This window comes from Prionailurus viverrinus, chromosome D2 (genome assembly GCF_022837055.1).
Source record: "Prionailurus viverrinus isolate Anna chromosome D2, UM_Priviv_1.0, whole genome shotgun sequence".
In the NCBI taxonomy this organism is placed as follows: Eukaryota; Metazoa; Chordata; class Mammalia; order Carnivora; family Felidae; genus Prionailurus; species Prionailurus viverrinus.
Window position 1 is genome coordinate 88,458,646 of NC_062571.1, and position 20,760 is coordinate 88,479,405.

Below are 20,760 nucleotides of genomic sequence, written 5' to 3' on the forward strand. Positions count from 1 at the left end.
CCATTCTCTCGGTGCTTTTTAGTTTTTTGATTGTCTCCTTTGCTGTGCAGAATATTTTACCTTGGTGAGGTCCCAGTAGTTCATGCTTGCTTTTATTTCCCTTGCCTCTGGAGACACATCTAGTAGGAAGTTGCTGTGGACAAGTTCAAATAGGTTGCTGCCTGTGTTCTCCTCTAGGATTTTGATGGTTTCCTGTCTCACATTTAGGTCTTTCATCCATTTTGAATTTATTTTTGTGTATGGTGTAAGCAAGTGGTCCAGTTTCATTCTTCTGCATGTTGGTGTCCAGTTTTTCCAGCACCATTTGCTGAAGAGACTACTTTTTTCCCCCCATTGCATACTCTTTCCTGATTTGTCAAAGTTTGGTTGGTCATACATTTGTGTGTCCATTTCTGGGTTCTCTATTCTATTCCATTGGTTCATGTATATGTTTTTGTGCCAGTACCATACTGTCTTGATGATTACAGTTTGTAATACATCTTGAAATCTGGAATTGTGATGCCCCCAGCTTTGGTTTTCTTTTTCAACATTTTCGCTATTTGGGATATTTTCTGGTCCCATACCAATTTTTGGATTGTTTGTTCTAGCTCTGTGAAGAATGCTGGTATTGTTTAGACAGGGATTGCTTTGAATGTGTATATTGCCTTGGGCAGTATCGACATTTTAATAGTGTTTGTTCTTCCAACCCATGAACATGGAATGTTTTTCCAGTTTTTTGCGTCTTCTTCAATTTCTTTCATAAGTTTTCTATAGTTTTCAGCATACAGATCTATGACTTCTTTGGTTTGGTTTATTTCTAGGTATCTGTTGGTTTTCGTGCAATTGTAAATGGGATCAACCCCTTGGTTTCTCTTTCGGCTGCTTCATTATTGGTGTATAGAAATGCAACCGATTTCTGTGCATTGATTTTATATTCTGCGACTTTGATGAACTCATGTATCAGTTCTAGCAATTTTTTGGTGGAGTATTTTGGGTTTTCCATGTAGAGTATCATGTCATCTGCAAAGAGTGAAAGTTTGACTTCTTTTTTGCCAGTTTGCATGCTATTTATTTCTTTTTGTTCTCTGATTGCTGAGGCCAGGATTTCCTGGCCTGTTGTGTTGAACAACAGTAGTGAAAGTGGGCATCCCTGTCGTGGTCCTGACCTTAGGGGGAAAATATCTCAGTATTTCCTGCATTGAAGCTGATATTAGCTGTGGGTATTTACTATATGGCTTTCATAATGTTGACATATGTTCCTTTTATCCCTACTTTCTTGGGGTGTTTATCAAGAAGTGTGTTTTATTTTGCAAATGCTTTTTCTACATCTATTGATAGGATCATATGGCTCTTATCCTTTCTTTTATTAATGTGATGTATCACGTTGATCGATTTGGAGGTATTGAACTACACCTGCAGCCCAGGAATTAATCCCACTTGATCATGGTGAATAATTCTTTTAACATATGTGGGATCCGATTTGCTAGTATCTTGTTGAGAATTTTTGCATCCATGTTCCTCAGAGATATTGGCCTGTAATTCTCCTTTTTAGAGGGGTCTTTTTGTTTTGGAATCAAGGTAATTCTGGCTTCATAGAATGAGTTTGGAAGTTTTCCTTCCATCTCTATTTTTTGGAATAGTTTGAGAATAATAGGTCTTAACTCTTCTTTAAATGTCTGGTAGAATTCCCATGGGAAGCCGTCTGGCCCAGAACTCTTATTTGTTTGGAAAATTTTGATTACTGACTCAGTTTCTTTGGTGGTTATAAATCCATCTTCCCACTTTCAATCTGCAAGCATGTTTAGGTCTAAAATGAGCCTCTTGTAGCCAGCATATAGATAGATCTTTTTTTTTTTAAATTCGTTATGATATCCTATGTCTTTTCATTGGAGCACTTAGTCCATTGACATTCAGAGTGATTATTGAAAAGTATGAATTTATTGCCGTTGTGTAGTCCATAGAGTTAGTGTTTCTGGTGATGTTTTCTTGTCCTTTCTAGTCTTTGTTGCTTTGGTATTTTTTCCCTCCACTCAAAGTGTCCCCCCTTAAAAGTTCTTGCAGGGTGGTTTAGCGGTCACAAACTCTTTTAGATTTTATTTGTCTGGGAAACTCTTTATCTCTTCTATTCTGAATGACAGTCTTGCTGGGTAAATAATTCTTGGCTGCATATTTTTTCTGTTCTGCACATTGAATACTTCCTGCCACTCCTTTCTGGCCTTCCAGATTTCTACACAGAAAAGTTTTAACCCCCTCGTGTTGCACATACTATTAATTGATAATCTAACATCTATTCCCATTACTTCCTTTTTTGCACATATCTATTTATAAAGTCTGGAAAAAGTAAATACTCACTTTTAAATCTCTCTTGCAGATAGGTGTGCCCATGTTCTAATGAGTAATAAAACAATTTCAGGTTTCCTGGCAGTTTCTTGGAAAACTCCTAAGTAAGTCTGACAAAGGGGATAGGAATGGTAGAGTAAGAACCTCCAAATCTGCTTCTCTATAAAAACTGAGGAACAAGGAAAGTTTGTCAAAATCAAGAATAAACATAACGTCAGAGACCTATGGGACAGCATCAAGATATCTATATATGCATGATGGACATCCCAGAAGTAGAGAAAAAATAAAGGAACAAGAAAACTATTGGAAGAAGAAGTAGCTGAAAACTCCCAAATTTCATGAAAAATATTCATCTACATATTCAAGAAGCTTAACAAACTCCAAGTTTAAATAAACTTAAGGAGGACCACACCCAGATACTCATATTCAAACTGTTAGAAGACAAAGACAAAGGGGGAAACCTTGAAGCACCAAGAGAAAAGGGAGTCCCTATATATGAACAGTCTTCAATAAAAATAACAGTTGACTTCTCGTCAGACACCATAGAGGCTAGAAGGCAGTGAGATGGTATATTCAAAATGCATAAAGAAAAATACTGACAATTAAGAGTTCTATATACAGAAAAGCAATTCTTCAAAAAAGGAGAGATTGAGACATTCTCAGATACACAAAAAATTGAAACAATTCATCACTACCAGGCCTGTCTTGCAAGAAATACTAATGGGCACTCTTCAGGATAAAATGAAAGGACACTAGACAGTAATTCATTCCATGTGACAAAATAGAGAGCAACAGTAAAAGTAACCACATAGATGAACAGGAAAGGCAGCATAAATGTATTTTCACTTGTAACTCTTCTACCTGATTTAAAAGACAACTGCATGAATCAATAAGTACAAAATGGTGTTGATAAGCTGTAATGTATAAAAGTGTCATTTGTATAACAAAAAACAAAAATAAGAGGAGGAGAGGAAAAAGCTATATTTGGGTGAATTAGTATATGATTGAAATTGTTTGTATTAAATACAAACTAGATTGTTTCAAGTTAAGATGTTCATTGTAAACTCTAGAGCAACCAAGAAAATAACCCAAAGCATAGTATAATATTACACTTAACAGAATTATAAAATAATATATTATATTACATAAATATATTATAATTTAATATAATTTATATGACTATATAAGTAAAAATGAAATTAAAGTATTAAACTTGTAAATATCGATTTAACACACCCACAGAAAATAATAGAAAAGAGAGAACCAAAAAAGACATAGGACACACAGAAAACTAATAACAAAATAACACATGTAAATCCTACCATATCAGTGATGATATTAAATTTAAATGAACTACACACTCCAATCAAAGGCAGAGATTGTCATAATGGATTTTTCAAAATGGCCATCTTACATTTATCTATAAGACACATACTTTATTTTATGTTTTTTTAGAAATTGAATTTTTTTGAAGTTTATTTATTTTGAGAGAGAGTGTGTGTGAACAGGGGAGGGGTAGAGAGAGAGGGAGAGAGAGAATTCCAAGCAAGCTCTGCACTGTCAGCACAGAGCCTGACACGGGGCTCGAACTCACAGACCGCGTGATCATGACCTGAGCCGAAGTTGGACACTCAACTGACTGAGCCCTATCTTAAACTTTCTGCGGAACCTCTACATTATTTTCCACAGTGGCTGCACCAGTTTGCATTCCCACCAATAGTGCACATGGTTCCCCTTTCTCCATATCCTCACCAACATCTGTTGTTTCTTGTGTTGTTCATTTTAGGCAGGCAGCCTTTTTAAAAAGAAGACTGGGATATTTTCCTAGGACTTTATTTCACGTTCCTGCCTCTAATCCTGCAAGAAGTGTCGAAGGTGTGGCTCCCACCTGGAGCGAAACGCCATGGCAGCACACAGGAAGCTGTTTAAAGTTCACTTTACCCAAAAGATTTGTTCACATTTCCCTTTTAAATCTATGCATGGGATTGATACACAGAATTAATACGTGCAAAAGAAATCATTTAAAAAGTATAACAAAAATCAGAAACAACAAGAATTAGCAGCAAATTTTCTTTCTTAATGGGGTTTAAAATAGGAAAGCTACCTCCGTGACGAGAGTCTGAGACTCTCACTCTTTGCTTTATCCAATTCTGCGTTGCTTGAATATGTTACAAAGAGCATGCTTTACTTTCCTAGTTAAAAAGGTCTCTCTCTTTTTTTATTTTAGAGAGACAGCGCCAACTGGGAAGAGGGGCAGAAGGAGAGAATCTGAAGCAGGATCCACACTCAGTGTGGAGCCTAACATGGGGCTCGATACCACAACACTGGGATCATCCTGAACTAAACTGATCATGTCCTGAACTGAAATCAAGAGTCGGATACTCAACCCACTGAGCCACCCAGGTACTCCTAAGATGGTCTTTTAATCTTTACACACAATTGTTAAACTTCAATAAAGCGTCTCCATGTTGTTTCCTGACAGGTAAATTCCTGATAATTTCCTGACAGTTGATGTTGTTTGGGTGCCAACAGCCGAAGTGGACTGACGACCTAGAGCAGGGGGACCTGGCCCCAACCACAACTGCACCCCTGTGAGGTCCAGACTTCCCAGCACCTGCCCTCAGCCTCCCTTCCTGGCAAGATGCCCAGGCACAGCTGTTCTCAGCCAGTGGGAGCCAGGAGGCCTGCTCCACCGCACACAGAGCCTGTCCTCACCCTGGCTTGAATGAGAGCCTGAGAGGAAGCTGACTCTGCCCCCTCCTCCAGCAGCAGCAAGTGGGACAAGCAAACAGGAGAAATGTTGTGTGAACTCAGTGGGTGTCTGACCCAGATGGGCCTTAGGGCAGATTAAGAGGGTAGAGGGTCCAGACAGCTCAGTTTCCATCCTGAGGGGTGCACCTGCCCCCACACTAGCTTTTGGAAGGGATAGCAAGGCCAAGTGAAACTCACACAGGGTCTACCATCCAACCCACAATGTCAGTTCCCACACAGGGTCTACAGTCTGATTAGCCTTGTCGGTTCCCACACGGGGTCCATGACTCAACCAGCCTGGTCTGTTCCAGCTCAAGGGGCATAGCACAGCTGAGAGGAACAGCCCCACCCCCCAAACGCTGCCAGAGACTCACACCCTTTCCCAACACAGGAGAGTTAACAAGTAAAACACAAGTAACATGGCTGCGGTTCTAAATACAGAACAATCAGGGGCGCCTGGGTGGCTTAGTTGGTTAGACGTCTGACTTTGGCTCAGGGCATGATCTCATGGTTGGTGAGTTCAAGCCCCCTGTTGGGCTCTGTACTGACAGCTCAGACCCTGGAGCCTGCTTTGGATTCTGTGTCTCCCTCTCTCTCTTCCCTTTCCCCCCCCCCCCCCACACACACTCTCTCTCTCAAAGATAAATAAGCATTAAAAATGAAAAAAAAATACAGGACAATCAATAGATTGCCCACATGGCTAATAATTTGAGAGAAAGAAAATGGGTTAGAATTAGGTATATAAGGTACATCCTCATTTTCATATAAATGAAAGTATAGAAGATGGTTTTCATTTTTTTCATCTTTTATCCTACTTTCCATTATACAAAAAATTCATTACCAACATAAAAGTATAAAATTACAATTAAGATCTTCCCTATATCTCCAGTTAGAAGACAGAATGAAAAGCATTCTCTTCATTCTAAACACACATGTGTGCACAAAAGCTCAGTGAAATGCCTAGAAACAGCCCCAATAGGCAGGTGGAAGTTCCCTGTGAAGGACTAATGATGACCCGAGGAGCAGTGGAGCCCTGCGGCATTCATGGATAAACAGACAAGACATTGCAAGAATATAAAATCTGCTCAAGTTAATTCATTGATTTGAAAAAAAACCAGTAAAAATCCTAATGTAATTTTTTTTATTTCTCCTTGTGATACATTTATTTCCCAAGCTGCTTCTTCTTCTTCTTCTTCTTCTTCCTTTTTTTAAAAGATTTACATCCAAATTAGTTAGAATATAGTGAAACAATGACTTCAGGAGTAGATTCCTTAATGCCCCTTACCCATTTAGCCCATACCCCTTCCCACAACCCCGCCAGCAACCCTCAGTTTGTTCTCCATATTTATGAGTCTCTTCTGTTTTGTCCCCCTCCCTGTTTTTATATTATTTTTGTTTCCCTTCTTATATGTTCATCTGTTTTGTCTCTTAAAGTCCTCATGAGTGAAATCATATGATTTTTGTCTTTGTCTGACTAATTTCACTTAGCATAATACATTCCAGTTCCATCCATGGAGTTGCAAATGGCAAGATTTCATTCTTTTTGATTGCCAAGTAATACTCCCTTGTGTGTGTGTGTGTGTGTGTATGATATATATATATATATATATATATATATCACATCTATATATATATCTCACATCTATCTATCTATCTATATATATATATATATATATCACATCTACATATATATATATCACATCTTCTTTATCCGTTCATCCATCGATGGACATTTGGGCTCTTTCCATACTTTGGCTATTGTTGATAGCGCTGCTATAAACATGGGGGTGCCTGTGTCCCTTTGAAACAGCACACCTGTATCCTGTGGATAAATGCCTAGTAGTGCCATTGCTGGGTGGTAGAGTAGCTTTATTTTTAGTTTTTTGAGGAACCTCCATACTGTTTTCCAGAGTGGCTGCACCAGCTTGCATTGCCACTAACAATGCAAAAGAGGTACTCTTTCTCCACATCCTCACCAACATCTGTTGTTGCCTGAGTTGTTAATGTGAGCCTAATGTAAATTTTTTTAGACTTTTATAAAAATTATTCTAAAGAAAAATTGTCCCCTAATTTTCTACAAAAATATACTTTTTTATAATAGATATTAACTTTTTCAAAATTGGTAAATTCTTTTCCTTTCTTTTTTCCTCTTCTGAATTTTCCAGTTGCTTTGACCAAGTGGAGTGGAATTCAGCTCTTGAATTTCCCTCTTCTAGCCCTATGAGTTTTGCTGCTGGTGATTCAGGTACTACTGGAGGCTGCTCAGGCGAACCTGATCAGATGTTCAGAGACTTGCATTATGAGATCTAGCATTTGGCCATGGAGACAGCACATAATTGATGCAGCACATAGACCCTGCCCCCAAACAACACGTGTAAACTTAACGTGAACCCTCCTGTCCAAACCAGTGTCCATGGTCTGACCTATGGGTTGGTTATATTCCCCTGGATGTTGTGTCGGCTGACTTTGGTGCAGATGCCAGCATTCAGTGTTGACAGACCCTGGGGATCATAAAGTGGGTACTGGGATGGAGCTTCTTGGATGCAACCGCTACAGGAATCAGCCTTTGAAATGATGGCCAACAGTAGTTAATTATAAATTAATATCTTGAGCCCAAGGAAAAGGAAGGTGGCATTGGTTGGATGGTTACCCTCCTTCCTGAGGGTGTGTTATAAAAGCTTTGGTTTTTTTCCAGAGCATTCTCACAAGTCAGTAGTGACCCCAAAGTCACCATGGCTGCCCTGGGCATCACAGTTGCCCTGTTGGTGTGGATGGCCACCCTCATGCTTATCTCTGTCTGGAAGCAGATCTACAGCAGCTGGAAACTACCTCCTGGCCCTTTCCCACTGCCCATTATTGGGAATCTTCTCCAGTTGGATTTCAAGAATGTTCCCAAATCTTTCACCAAGGTAGGAAAAATATCATTGATTTGGGGGAGGAGAATTCACGGATTAGACATAATATGTGTGCACTCAATTAATTGTCAGACAGGTTGCTATTCAATACAAGCCTGTTATGAATGAACTGACTGAACAGTAGTATCCAAGAGTGACATTAAAAATATTTAGCTGGTGGTACAGCATGGGCGTGGAGCCCTTGAGTGGGCATTGGCCATGGTCATCCCCAGAGGCCTCTGCTTGAGCCCAGTGTTAACTGCTCTGTCACTGGATGTCTTGGTGAGGCCAGTGTGGCTGGGGTTGCTGCTGCTGTTTGCCACTGCAAAGCACGGAGAAGCCATATATTCACACCAGGTGCACACTGTAGATGCCAGACAACAGGGTGAATAGTGGTCAACCTGTGTGGCACCTCCACCTACAGTTGTTGTGAACAGTGAATGAGCTAAAGAATCTAAAAACTGAATGAGTTGCCAAATCTGTTACATGAGTTCATAAAAGAATGCCCAAGAGCAGTCTTGCCTAGTGTTTGCAATAGGGAGATGTTGACAGTGCTTTGTGCACCATGGAGGATGGACTTGTGGAGGTCAGGACGGTGCTGGCTCAGGGTCCTCCAGTAGCACCTTGGGGTCCAGGACTTAGACTGGGGATAGCAGACAGTGGGGGTGATGGCACAGATGTGGTCAAAGGGGCCACAGGAGAGGAGCAGGAGTCAGCCCACCAAGTTAACTGTGTTCAGGCACATGTCTCCAGGTGCCTAGGTGTGCTGGAACTGCCCTCCCTGCAGAAGAAAGCCTCTATGAGGAGAGTCTTTTCCAAATTGGGCTGGACAAAGACTGTCTTTTCCCAGATCCCTCTGTCTTCTCTTGGTGAATAACAATTTTGGGGGTCAGTTTAAAGCCTGTCCGACTTCTTCCATAAGTTCCCAGTGGCCTCACTTATCTGCTTGCTGGTCTCTGCAGTTGGCAGAGCGGTACGGGCCTGTGTTCACCTTGTACCTGGGCTCCCAGCGCACCGTGGTTCTGCATGGCTATAAGGCAGTGAAGGAAGTCCTGCTCGACTACAAGAATGAATTTTCTGGCAGAGGAGAAACCTATGCGTTTGAGGCACACAAGGAAAAAGGTGAGCCCCACTTCTCAGAGCACCGCCATGGTGGGGGACCAGCCAGGTCATGAAATACCAGTGATGACAGCCACATAGTAATTAGTACAAGATAGAAAGGTAAAGAGACCCTCGGACAATTCAGGTGCCCAGCACATACTGCATTGAAAGCTACCATGACAGACTTGCTCTAAAAAAGGTAGGACCTCAAGCACCCACGCGCTGGTGAGCAGGACAGATGTGTGCTTGCCGAGAAATGCCACAGAGGGAAAAGCCTCTGGCAGTTGAGCTGTGCCTTCCTCCTGCACACGTTGTAGCCTCCCGGGTGTAGCCTCAGTCCAGAGAGCCTCCACTCACAGCCCCACGTGCTCCAGGGTGTCGAGGCTCCACCCTCCAAGGTCCCTCACCTAAGATGAGGCACTGACACCACGGAGCAATCTGCTGGTCTGTGGGGCTTAGCTCAGCTGCGGTTCGAATTCTCCAATGAGGAGGCCTCTGATACCGCACCTGGAGTGTTCTTAGAACAGGAAGGGTGCTGAGTGCAGCCCCAGCTCACAAAGGGACCTCCACATGATCCTGTCTTGCCAGCCTCAGCTCTCTTTATTAGGCAGCCCATGTCTCCAGCGCCCTGGGTTCCCCGTATCTAGAACACGTGCTGTCACCTCCTGTTGGGGTCTGGGGACCTGCCTCATTTTTATCTGAGTGATGTCCAGACTGTTGACTCCAATCCCCACCTCCTGTGTCTCCTGGGACATCCTGGAGCTCATAGGGGCACCTGCTCACAACCCTATGAGCTCCCTACCTGCACCTGCCCACCCCCCTGGACTCACGTGCTTATTCCTTTCTACTTGCTCACTGTCATTTTAGTGAGATTCTAAAGCAGATTGGAAATGAAGCCATGTCCCATCTACCCTACAAAACCCTGCAGGCCCTATTTTCTCCTGGCTTAGCTTTGGTGACAAACCTCTAGAAAACCTGTATCCATTTTATGCAGAAATTTCAAATTGATGTGCTTCCTGTTGTGTGTGCTGTTCTCATGGTGCTGTCCACTTATTCCCGTATACATTCCCAAGGTCATACCCTGTCACTATCAGTGGCATTTGACTTTCTCTCTTGGATGTTGTGGGTTTTGCTTCTTTGGGGTTGTCAAAAGCAAAGTTAACTAGTCAGTGTTTGTCATTAACACCACAGGAGCTTTGCTGCCTCACGAGAACAGCAGTTGTGGGGTCAAGGAGCTCTGTACTAGCTCCAGGGAGCCCTTATCTGCCACCTCTGGTCCAAGTCATGGGTCCCTGAATGCAGCCAGGCCAGGGCCACTTCCCATTCCATGAGCTGGACTCAAAGGGGGCTTCATCCCCTCTTGATAGTGGCTCCCAAGTCCTATTTTCACACGTGCCACGTGGCCCAGGCTCTGTACATGGGATACATCTGGTTCCCCAGGGATAACAACGCAAATGTTAATTATCAGCATAATAGTGAGCACAAGGTGCATGTTAATTAAAAAAATTTTTTTTTTCATTTCAGTAAATGTTTATAAACCTGTGATGGAGAATCGTTATTGTATCCATTTCAGCCTGTTTTGGACCCCAAAATCTTGGCTCCTCTGGAATCTCTCCTTCTGTCTATCTCTGTCTTTGTCTCTGTCTCCGTCCCTCTCTACCATTTAAAACAAATTTTTTTTACGTTTGTTTGTTACTGAGAGACAGAGAGACACAGAGTGTGATCAGGGGAGGGGTAGAGAGAGGGGAGCCACAGAATCTGAAGTCGGCTCCATGCTCTGAGCTGTCAGCACAGAGCCTGACGTGGGGCTGGAACTCACGAACTGTGAGATCATGACCTGAGCCGAAGGCAGTCGCCTAACCAACTGAGCCACCCAGGTGCACCTCTCTCTGCCATTTAAAAATTATCTACCGCCCTGCCTGTCCCTCCTCAGTCACCATGTCAGAGCCAAGGGCTGGGGGGAGGAGGTGAGGGGGCGTCCACTGGGCACTCCCTCTTCCTGCTTTCTCTGCAGCTTCCTGGGTCCTCAGGACTGGGGACCCAGCTCACAGCTCTGTCTTCTGGCCTCCTGAACACACATACTCTGGTCCCTTCACTTGTCTGCCCTGCAGCCTGGGCCAGCGAGTCTGCTGCTGCCACTGGAAGGTTGAGGCTGCCCTCCCCCAAGGCTGTCAGTGGTCCCACAGACACATGGGAGTGTGGTCACGTGTGCCATGAGTTCCCTCTGGGCTCTGAGCTGTGTCCCTGGTATCCACCCAGCAGCCTCCGCAGCGTCCAGCAGGGATCGAGAGCCCAGCATACACAGACTTGGTCCCAGGACCCCCAAACTCCATCCCAGCTGTGTTTTTAACCAAATCTAACCCTAATGTCTAAGTAGGGTCTTGGGTGCCATGTACTCTCTGTGCACCCACACCCAGTAGGGGGCCATGCTGTGTGTCAGTCCACCTGTCCTTCCCCACCTCATGCTTCCCTGCAAGGTGGAACTGAGACCCTCAGTCTGGTCTGTGCTTCGTCATCTCACTCCTCCCTTTCCCTCCCACACTTCCTTCTAGAACATACCTTGCCTTGGCCTTCCTCAGATCTCTTCCTTCCAAGGGGAACATGAGTGAGGTCTTCCCAGATCCAATGGTGGGCAGAGTCTGGGAGCTGAGTGACAGCTCAGGTTTTAGTGAGGACACTTTCTGAGAAGCCACAAAGCTTCAAGTTAAGGTATTTGCAGTGTGGAGGTTAAAAATCAGTGGAAACAGGACAGCTTCTTGGGAATTTTGTGAACAGAGGGAAAAGGGGTGGGGGTTCATCTTGCTGTGCAGCTGAGGCGCTGTGTCCCCTGGGGAGGTCTCCAGGCAAAGTGGAAGGAGAAGGCACACTGATGGTAAGAAGGGCGCCCCTCGGAGGGGAAGTGCAGTGGGGAAAGGAGCAGTGGGGAGAGGCTGGGAAGGCTTCTCCATAGCTGGGCATCTTGGGCTGTCACCCTGCTCCGGGTGTGATCGGTGACTGGGTGCTTGTTCCCTCTGCCCCAGGAATCACATTCAACAATGGCCCGAGCTGGAAGGACACCCGGCGCCTGTCTCTGAGCATCCTCCGGGACTATGGCATGGGGAAGCTTGCCAATGAGGAGCGGATCCAGAGGGAGGTGCCCTTCCTGATGGAGGCTTTCAGAGGGACCCAGGGTGCGTGGGACCAGGTCCTTGTGTGCACTGCCTGGGGCGGGGCGCAGTGTCGGGATTGGTGCGCACTGCCCGGGCAGGGGAGGGGGTCAGGGCCAGGTTGTCAGGCTCACTGAGTGGGGCTGGGGGGGCAGGGCTGGGTCCTAGTGCGCACTGCCTGGGGTGGGTTGTTGGGCCCCAGAGTCATCAGCAGCTGCTGACCCCGACAGGGTCGCGTTACCCTCAGGCACCTCGGGCAGCTAGGGGTCCTCTCCACCTCAGGTGGAGTAAGGGCGCCAAAAAGAAGGGGACCCCCAGTAGCTCTCACAAGGCTTTCAGAGTTTGGGCTGTGTTCAGGGCCACTGCTCCCAGGTGCTGGAAAGCCTTAGTGGGGGGGGGGGAGGGGTAGGTTGGGGCGTAGGGTCCCTGACAGCTCATCTGTGGTCCAGGGCAGCCCTTCGACCCCACCTTTGTTCTGGGCTATGCTCCCTGCAACGTCATCTCAGACATCCTCTTCCGCAAGCGCTTTGATTACACGGACCAAACCGGGCTGAGGATACAGAAGCTGTTCAATGAGAACTTCCACCTGCTCAGCACCAGCTGGCTCCAAGTGAGGCTCCCCCACCCCCTAGTCTGCACCTGCCCTCTGAGTTTGGCACAGGACAAGGTGGGGGATTGGGGATGGCGGGGGCCCCAGGCGCTTGGGCCTGGATGTTGCTTCTGGAGACCTCCCCGATGCCCCAAGTTCCCCTGCTGACCATGGGACACCTACGGTATTACGCTTTAAAACAGTACCGCACTAACACGTGACTTCGCACACCCGAAGTCGTGGCACCAAAGAGTTACTGTTAGCCAAAATGTTCTAAAAAACACAGTTTGACGGTCATCAATTCAAGTTGGAAAAGTTTTTAGCCCAGGACACAAAACCATGTTGCATTTGCAAGAAAGAATAGTAAGATAATCTCTCTCTCTCTCTCTCTCTCTCTCTCTCTCTCTCCCCCTCTCTGTCTCTCTCTGTCTCTCTGTCTCTGTCTCTCCCCCCCCCTCACCCCCCCCCCCCAGTTATATAACATTTTCCCAAGCTATATGCGCTACCTGCCTGGAAACCATAGAAAAGTAATAAAAAATGTGTATGAAATAAAAAGTTATACTGCAGCAAGGGTGAAGGAGCATGAGGAGTCGCTGGACCCCAACTGCCCCCGGGACTTCACCGACAGCCTGCTCCTGGAGATGCGGAAGGTACCGCAGACACCGCGAGTAGGGAAGCTCTTCTGCTCCCTGCTAGGGGCTGAGACTGCTGGGGGGCGGGGCGACGCAGCTGCAACCCACACTGCCCCCGCTGGGCATGGGTGCTCCTGGCTCTACACCACTCTGGCTTCATATGGCCACCACACCTGCTCCCACGGGTGTGGAGATAGGGCCAGCCTGCCTGGCTGGCCTCAAACACCATAGGAGGTCTGCAGTGCTGGCCAGCAAGAGGGGTTTCTTGGGAGAGCCATCAGTGGCTGTGGGGCTGGTGCGTGGGCCCTTCCTGTGGCCCCCTCCAGGCTGTACTTCGTAACCATTTCTGACTTTGATGACTGTGTCTCCTTTGGTGTGAAGACCTCCACACTCCTCCTTAGCACATAACCCCCAAATTGTACATGAGTTCAAGGGTTTCCAGGCCTCGCCAGCATTACCTACCTGACGGCCCTCCAGGCCCCCCACTGAGATGGTGACGCTTCTCCTCCCTCCTTTGACGTCTCTTGGGGCTCTAGAACAGCATGTGAATTCTGGAACTGATTTCCCTGGAAGCTGATCTATCACTGGGGTCCTCACTGCCCCACCCTGGTGTCTGGCTTCTTGGTGACTTCCCGCCTCCTGTGAATCAATGGTGCTGACTGTGGGCTTGGAGAAGGCCAAGAGCAACCCCTGTGACTCTTGGGTTGTTAGCAGAGGCCCCACAGTTCAGCTCTGGGCTACTGGAGGTCACGGCTCCGCACAGGGGAGAGTCTTACTCCGCAGGACAGCCCTCAGCTCTGTAGAAGGAGCACAAGGCTCAGCACCCTGGGCGAGGGGCACAATCCTGCCAATGGCCAGTTTTGTGGGAGCCTTGGTGCTGCTAACTGTGCGGTGGAGACGATCACCTTTCCACGGGATAGCCTCACGCACACCTGCCCCCTTCCCTGGGAGCTGGCAGGCTTGTCAGGCTCTTTTCTCATCCACCTGAAGACACCCTCTTATAGAGTCCCTGGCTGTCTCTAATATCTGCAGGAAAGATACACCAAAGAGCCTTGGTTCACCTTTGACAACATTGCTGCCACCGTAGCTGACCTGTTTTTTGCGGGTACAGAGACCACCAGCACCACTCTGAGATATGGGCTCCTGATTCTCATGAAATACCCAGAGATTGAAGGTATGCCAAGTAGTGGGCAAAGATTTCGGGGCCATGCAGCCGTCCCACCTGGACCGGTCAGGCTGGAGCCCTTGGGCTTTCGCTTTCTGCCTGCAAATGGAAACTGGCATTGCTTGTTAACCCTCAGGGGAGTGAGACTGGAATCACCGGCATGAATTCAATGGAAGTGTTCTTGTATATGACAGGGACATGCCACTCTTGAACACCAGTCCCACCACATGCCATTGACACACACCTGATTTCAGAAACAAAGAGCCAACACCGGTATAAAAATGCAATGCCACCTGCATTCCAGCCCATAATATAACCTATCTATGACAGTGAAAATAATGTCTACCTTGCCCGTGAGCAAGACCTGGCCTCCTGGGCAGAGCAGAGAGAGAGTGCGGGATGGGGCCATGGCCTCCATGGCATAGTTGACCCAACTGGAAGAATGGGGACCAGAAGACGGGATCCCCAGGGAGAAGTGTCCCAAGGCTGCCTGCTCTCCTTGAACCGCGTTGTTCTTCCCCAGGGGCTCCTCCTGCACTGGGGCCAGGTGGGGCTCTGAGTGCCTCAGAGGGGCAGGAGGCTTCTGGTGCCACACATGCAGAGAGCCAAGCCCCAGAGGTGCCCGCCCTGGGCATGGGCCAAATAGAGGCACTGAGAGGGCATCAATGTGTTAGTAGGGTGCTGACCTCCCAGGGAGGAAGGAAAGGGAGCCACTGCCTGGGGTGAGGGTGCCCTCATGGCTAGTGGCCAGACCTAGTGTCCCCCCTTCCCCTGGGCTCCACTCCAGGGTGCCCCTCACCATCCCAAGGCTTGTTTGCTACCACTTCTAATAATATGGCTTCTGCTGTGTGCCAGGCATGGGTCTAAGCACTCCAGGACACTGCATACTTACCGGGAGGTATTATAGGGCTTGAAGTAATTTCCCACAGCGATGTGGAATGTGACCTGTCCAGGATCAGATCTGGTCCATCTGACTCCAAGGCCATTGACTTTTCTGTCTCACAGAAGGCTGAGGGGTGAAGGAGCCAGAAGTCCCTGGAGGAAAGTCTTTTACAAATCTGAGAGAACTTCTGACCACTCTGTACCAGGGGGACTGTAGACTGAAAAAGTGTTTTACATGGTTAATTATGAGTAACTTACCATATAGAGAAAAAGAAAATAAATATGACTGAGAGCCCTACGCTACTACAAAATGTAACATGTGTTAATGTTTCGCAGTATCTGCTTCAGAGCTCTTGGAATGAACAGGTTGCAGAGCCAGCCAAAGCCCCTCCTGAGGCCGCCCTGCTGCCCACCCCCAGACTTGGCAGTGTCCCGGGACTGCTGTGTCATCTCTGTGCTCGACTTCATACACTCAATGCTTGTTAAATGTCGGCATATGATCCACATTGTGTGTTTTACATCTTTACCTGGGAACCACATGGCACACAGTTTTGTGATTCACTCAACATGTTGTCAAGGCCCACAGGGAATCTCAAGCTCAGAGAGGCCCAGCCCAACTCAAACGTTGCTGTTACCTCTGCCAGGAAGAGAGGGACACCCAGACCCTGCTTCCTAGTTCTTCATGCAGAAGGCCATGCACATCTGTTTCCAATCTGCCTTCCACATCCACACTTCCTGAAACATGCATTGAACCAGCCTGGGGTAATTAATAACTAATGACGAGAGTTTGCTCCAACTAGAATTTGTATTTTTCTTTTTAGAGAGCACAAGTGGGGGAGATGGACAAAGGGAGAGAGAGAGAGAATCTTAAGCAGGCTTCACGCTCAGTGTGGAGCACAGCTTGGGGCTCAATCTCTTGACCCTGGGATTGTGATATGAGCTGAAATCGAGTGTCAGATGCTTAACTGACTGAGCCACCCAGACTCCCCATCCTCCAACTGGAAGGTCTTAAGACCCTCCTGTTCTCTACTCCTGGCATAATGACAAGAACTGGATTAGCTATGATCAGCTAGAGGCTAACATGCGAGAAGCTTAAACAGACTCACAGAGCTTGGCCGTCTTGGCACTTGTGGTGCCCAGCATGCCCTGGAGCACTGCTGACAGTGCTCCATAAGCATCTGCCAGATGGGTGGGGGCATGGGTACTGAGCCAGCCTGGAGTCAATCCTTTACATCTGTTCGTGTTGTGGCAGAGAAACTGCATGAAGAAATCGACAGGGTGATTGGGCCAAGCCGAATCCCTGCCATCAAGGACCGGTTAGAGATGCCTTATATGGATGCCGTGGTGCATGAGATTCAGCGATTCATCGACCTCTTGCCCTCCAACCTGCCCCATGAAGCAATCCAGGACACAATGTTCAGAGGATACGTCATCCCCAAGGTCAGATGTGAGCCTGGCATGCACACGCTGAGCACTACCCCGCCAGCACATCAGCCAGCCTCCAATTGGCGGGATCCTTTGGGTGGACGGACGTGGCTGAATGGTGGGGGCCGGGCCAGCGTTCCCACCTGCAGAATGCTGCTTCCCAGCAGTCCTCACATGGGCCTGGTGATGAAGAAATGGAGAAAATCTGGAAAGGGGACCCTGGGACAGTGCCTCGGGTTTGTGGTATTTCCCAACCCCAGAAACCAACAATGGTACAATCTTGCCCAGGGGTCCTCCTCTGATGAGATTACAGCTCTTGTCACCATTTAGACTTGACCCCTGACTGCTTTCCATCTAGTCCTTAAGCAAATGACTTCCCCAACTGGAGGTCCCGGTGGAAAGTTCATGTTCTGTTAACTTGATGGACTGACATAGGCCTTTGCTACTTCTAGGGTACGGTCGTGGTCCCAACGCTGGACTCCCTCTTGTTTGACAACCAAGAGTTCCCTGATCCAGAGAAGTTTAAGCCAGAGCACTTCCTGAATGAAAGTGGAAAGTTCAAGTACAGTGACTATTTCAAGGCATTTTCTGCAGGTAAGAAGAGAGCAGACATAGCCCCTTCCCCGGGGAGCTGCCCTGGTTTTTGCTCTCTGCCGAGGCCATGCACCTGCACCAGGACTGGCTTCTGGCCACATGTCGCAGATGTGTCTGTCCCTGGTTTGTGCTCTTTGCCATGGCCGTGAACCTGCACTGGGCCTGGCTTCTGGCCACATATCCCAGATGTGTCTGTCCCTGGTTTGTGCTCTTTGCTGTGGCCATACACTTGCACCAGGGCCTGGCTTCTGGTCACAACATGTCCCAGAGATGTCTGTCCCTGTTCACAGAGCCCAAATGACATTCTCTTACTGGAGGTCCTGGGAATGAGATGATTTATTATTTCTGCAAAGCAGATACTTCATTCAGTGCTGAAACCCTTATGTATTTAATAGCACTTAGTGAACGTCTTTCAAAACTCTAGTACCTAATTCTCCATAATTTCAAACAAGGGTTAATAAGCAAAATCTAATGTTTGATTACCTGGACTCATCATGGGACCATCTAGCCCTCTCTTGGGCCCTTGGCCTCATTCTCCAGGGTCTTTCCCTAGGGGTTGGTGGGAGGGAAGATCATATAACCAGCTCAGTAACACCCAGCGTTAGAGTGTTTGGCTTCCAGCTGTGGCCCCGCTTCTTTCCTGTAGGATGTCAGGGTGAGCACTGGACAGAGATCACTCTCCCAACCTAACGTATGCTTATGCTGCTGAGTCCTGGTGACGGAAGCTGTATGAAGGCTGGTCCCGGAATATGTCTATCACAGATATTCTTATACTGAAATGTGTTGTGTGCTTCATTTCAACAGGCAGAGAGGGGTCAGTTTTGCTTTAGGGTGACAGTTTAGCCACAAACTCCTCCCCCTGACCCCCTCTGCTGCCTCGCCTGTAGCAGTGCTGCTGTGTCTTGAGGCTGCCTCGGAGTCTCAGCAGCACTGTTGTCACTTGCAGGAAAGCGGGTGTGTGTTGGAGAAGGCCTGGCTCGCATGGAGTTGTTCCTGTTCTTGTCCGCCATTTTGCAGCACTTTAACCTGAAGCCTCTCGTTGACCCCAAGGATATCGATCTCAGTCCCAGCACAATTGGGTTTGCCAAAATCCCACCCCGTTACAAGCTCTGTGTCATTCCTCGTTCGGGTGTGTGAGGCACACATGCCCTGAAGACCCCTGTCCTAGGCTCTTTGATGCAAGCCTGGAGACTTCCTGCTCTCCCAAATCCCCTTGGATGCCTCCAGGAGGATTCTCCCTGCACGGTCTCATCAAGGGCAGTCAGGGCTTCACCGGGAATAAATTGGCTCAGAGATGCCGCTTTCCAGAGTCACATTCATCAGACAGAATTTGACAGCCAAGTCCAAAACAGATTGTGTAAGACTAATTAAACAAATTGAAACAATTGGTGACCTAGTTGAATCTGTATTCGAGTCCCTGGAAAAAGGGTGAGTGAGACCATTGTAGTGTAAACACCTCTTCTGGGAAAGCAGAGCTACCCGTCACCAGGGTTCACACAAAGCAATACAAATGCTATTGTGTACTTTGAAAAGGGGGAGGTAATATACCTTTGAAGGCCTGTTAGCCACGTCTAAAATATATCCCCTACCGTCTGTCCCTAGGACATGAAGTTATCCCTTTGGACTCACTTGTCAGCATTCTTATGGGCTATATTTTATGATTAAAATATGACTGAAAAGTCAACATAGACATCTGTTATCATCTCTTAACGTTAAAATGTGACTTTGTACCTGGAAGAAAAAACTCTATGCACATGGGGACCTTACATGAAATGAGGCAGAAATGAGGAAATCATTAATCAGCTCAGTGCATTAAACAATGTTGTGAAACAGAAGAGGAATTTGGAACAAGAGCTTTTTGTCCCCACCCCACTGACACACACCAAAGGTCCTTTTGTGCTCAACCTTCAGGCCCTGATTGACTGTCTGTGGGTGTGCTAGAAGCCCCTCCATGAAATAGAGGATGAGGGCTGCACAGGGTGGTGTGCCAAGCCTTTGGAACACCGTGTGGCACACAGAAATCCTGCCTAAGTGTTCCTGAATAAAACGAGTAATGTTTCAAGGCCAGCACTGTAGCATCCTTCAATCTCTCTCTGGCTAACCCTCCTGCCTGCCTCTTGTAAGAGTCCTGTGACTGTGGGGAATAAGTTTAAGAATTCTCTGAGCTTGCACCAATGGGCTAACAAGGCTTAGGGCAAAAGTGTCCAGCTTAGAATGAAGCATAGAGTGGAAAGCCACCTCCACAGGACAAAAGTGTCTAAGAACAGGTAGGGGCAGAAAGCCTCTGCAGCAGGATGAAAGCACACAGAGGTCTTCATTAGGTAAGACAAAGCATAGGACAGAAAGCCACTATGGGGTGAAAGCGCCCAGAGCTAATTAGCAAGAAACACACCTTGTGGACTCTGAGGTAGCATGCTCTATCTGCCTTAGCCCCTAGAAAAGTTAAGATAAACAGACACAGTGCCTGGTGCCTGCAGTAAACGGCTGTCTGCTCAGAGCGGGGGTTTTGATTTGTCTTGACCCAAACCCCTAGAACTGCATACTTTTGAAGCCCCTTTTCTCACACACACACACGAGTTAATGATCACTGTTTTATTGTCTCTTTCTGCATGTCCATCACATATGTGAGCCTTCTGATCCTAATAAATATGGAGAAAGAACTCTTTCTCAGGGCTCTTGTCCCCTCCCAGACATTAGCCTCTCTTGTATTCAATTCTGCACCTGCTCTCTTGATGGACAAGAGAGCAGTCTAGACTCAAAATCTGTGACATGTGACAATACTGAGCCCACGCAGATAACCCAAGCTAATCTCCCTGTTTCAGGGTTCTTAACTTAATCACACAACCAAAGTCCCTTCACCACATAAGGTAGCATAACCACTGATTCTGGGATTAGGATGTGCATGCCACCTTATCCCCCATGAGGCGCTAACAAATCCCAACACTGACAGATTGGCAAATCATAATCCGAGGAGGACCAGCTGCCCCATTCTGAAAGGTGCCTGTCATTTTCATTACAACACCTACCTGGTGAGTGACACTGCTTCCAGCAGAAAAATAAAAGAAAATGTCTTATAATTTGCTTTGGGGATTTAAATTTTAGAAAATGCTCTTGGAAAGTTCTAAAGTACTCAAAACTGATGACAAAGCTGTGAAAAAACATTGGAATGGAGAGGGGGGGCCTTTATAGTGTAAATGTTTAACTGATTCAGACAGTGGGGTTAGGTTATTTGGTTATAAACAGGAGGTAATCCCACCTTGAT

General features: G+C 46.9%; 1 protein-coding gene across 1 annotated transcript; it reads left to right on the plus strand.

Annotated features, from left to right (window-relative positions):
• Positions 1-7,245: 7,245 nt before the first annotated feature.
• On the plus strand, positions 7,246-18,815 carry LOC125147989 (cytochrome P450 2E1). Its single transcript, XM_047825583.1, has 10 exons — positions 7,246-7,315; positions 7,766-7,979; positions 8,927-9,086; positions 12,086-12,235; positions 12,661-12,821; positions 13,274-13,450; positions 14,465-14,606; positions 16,732-16,919; positions 17,357-17,498; positions 18,445-18,815. Exons 2-10 carry the CDS (start codon positions 7,803-7,805, stop codon positions 18,633-18,635), a joined length of 1,488 nt encoding a protein of 495 aa, XP_047681539.1. The 5' UTR covers positions 7,246-7,315; positions 7,766-7,802; the 3' UTR covers positions 18,636-18,815.
• Positions 18,816-20,760: the final 1,945 nt, after the last annotated feature.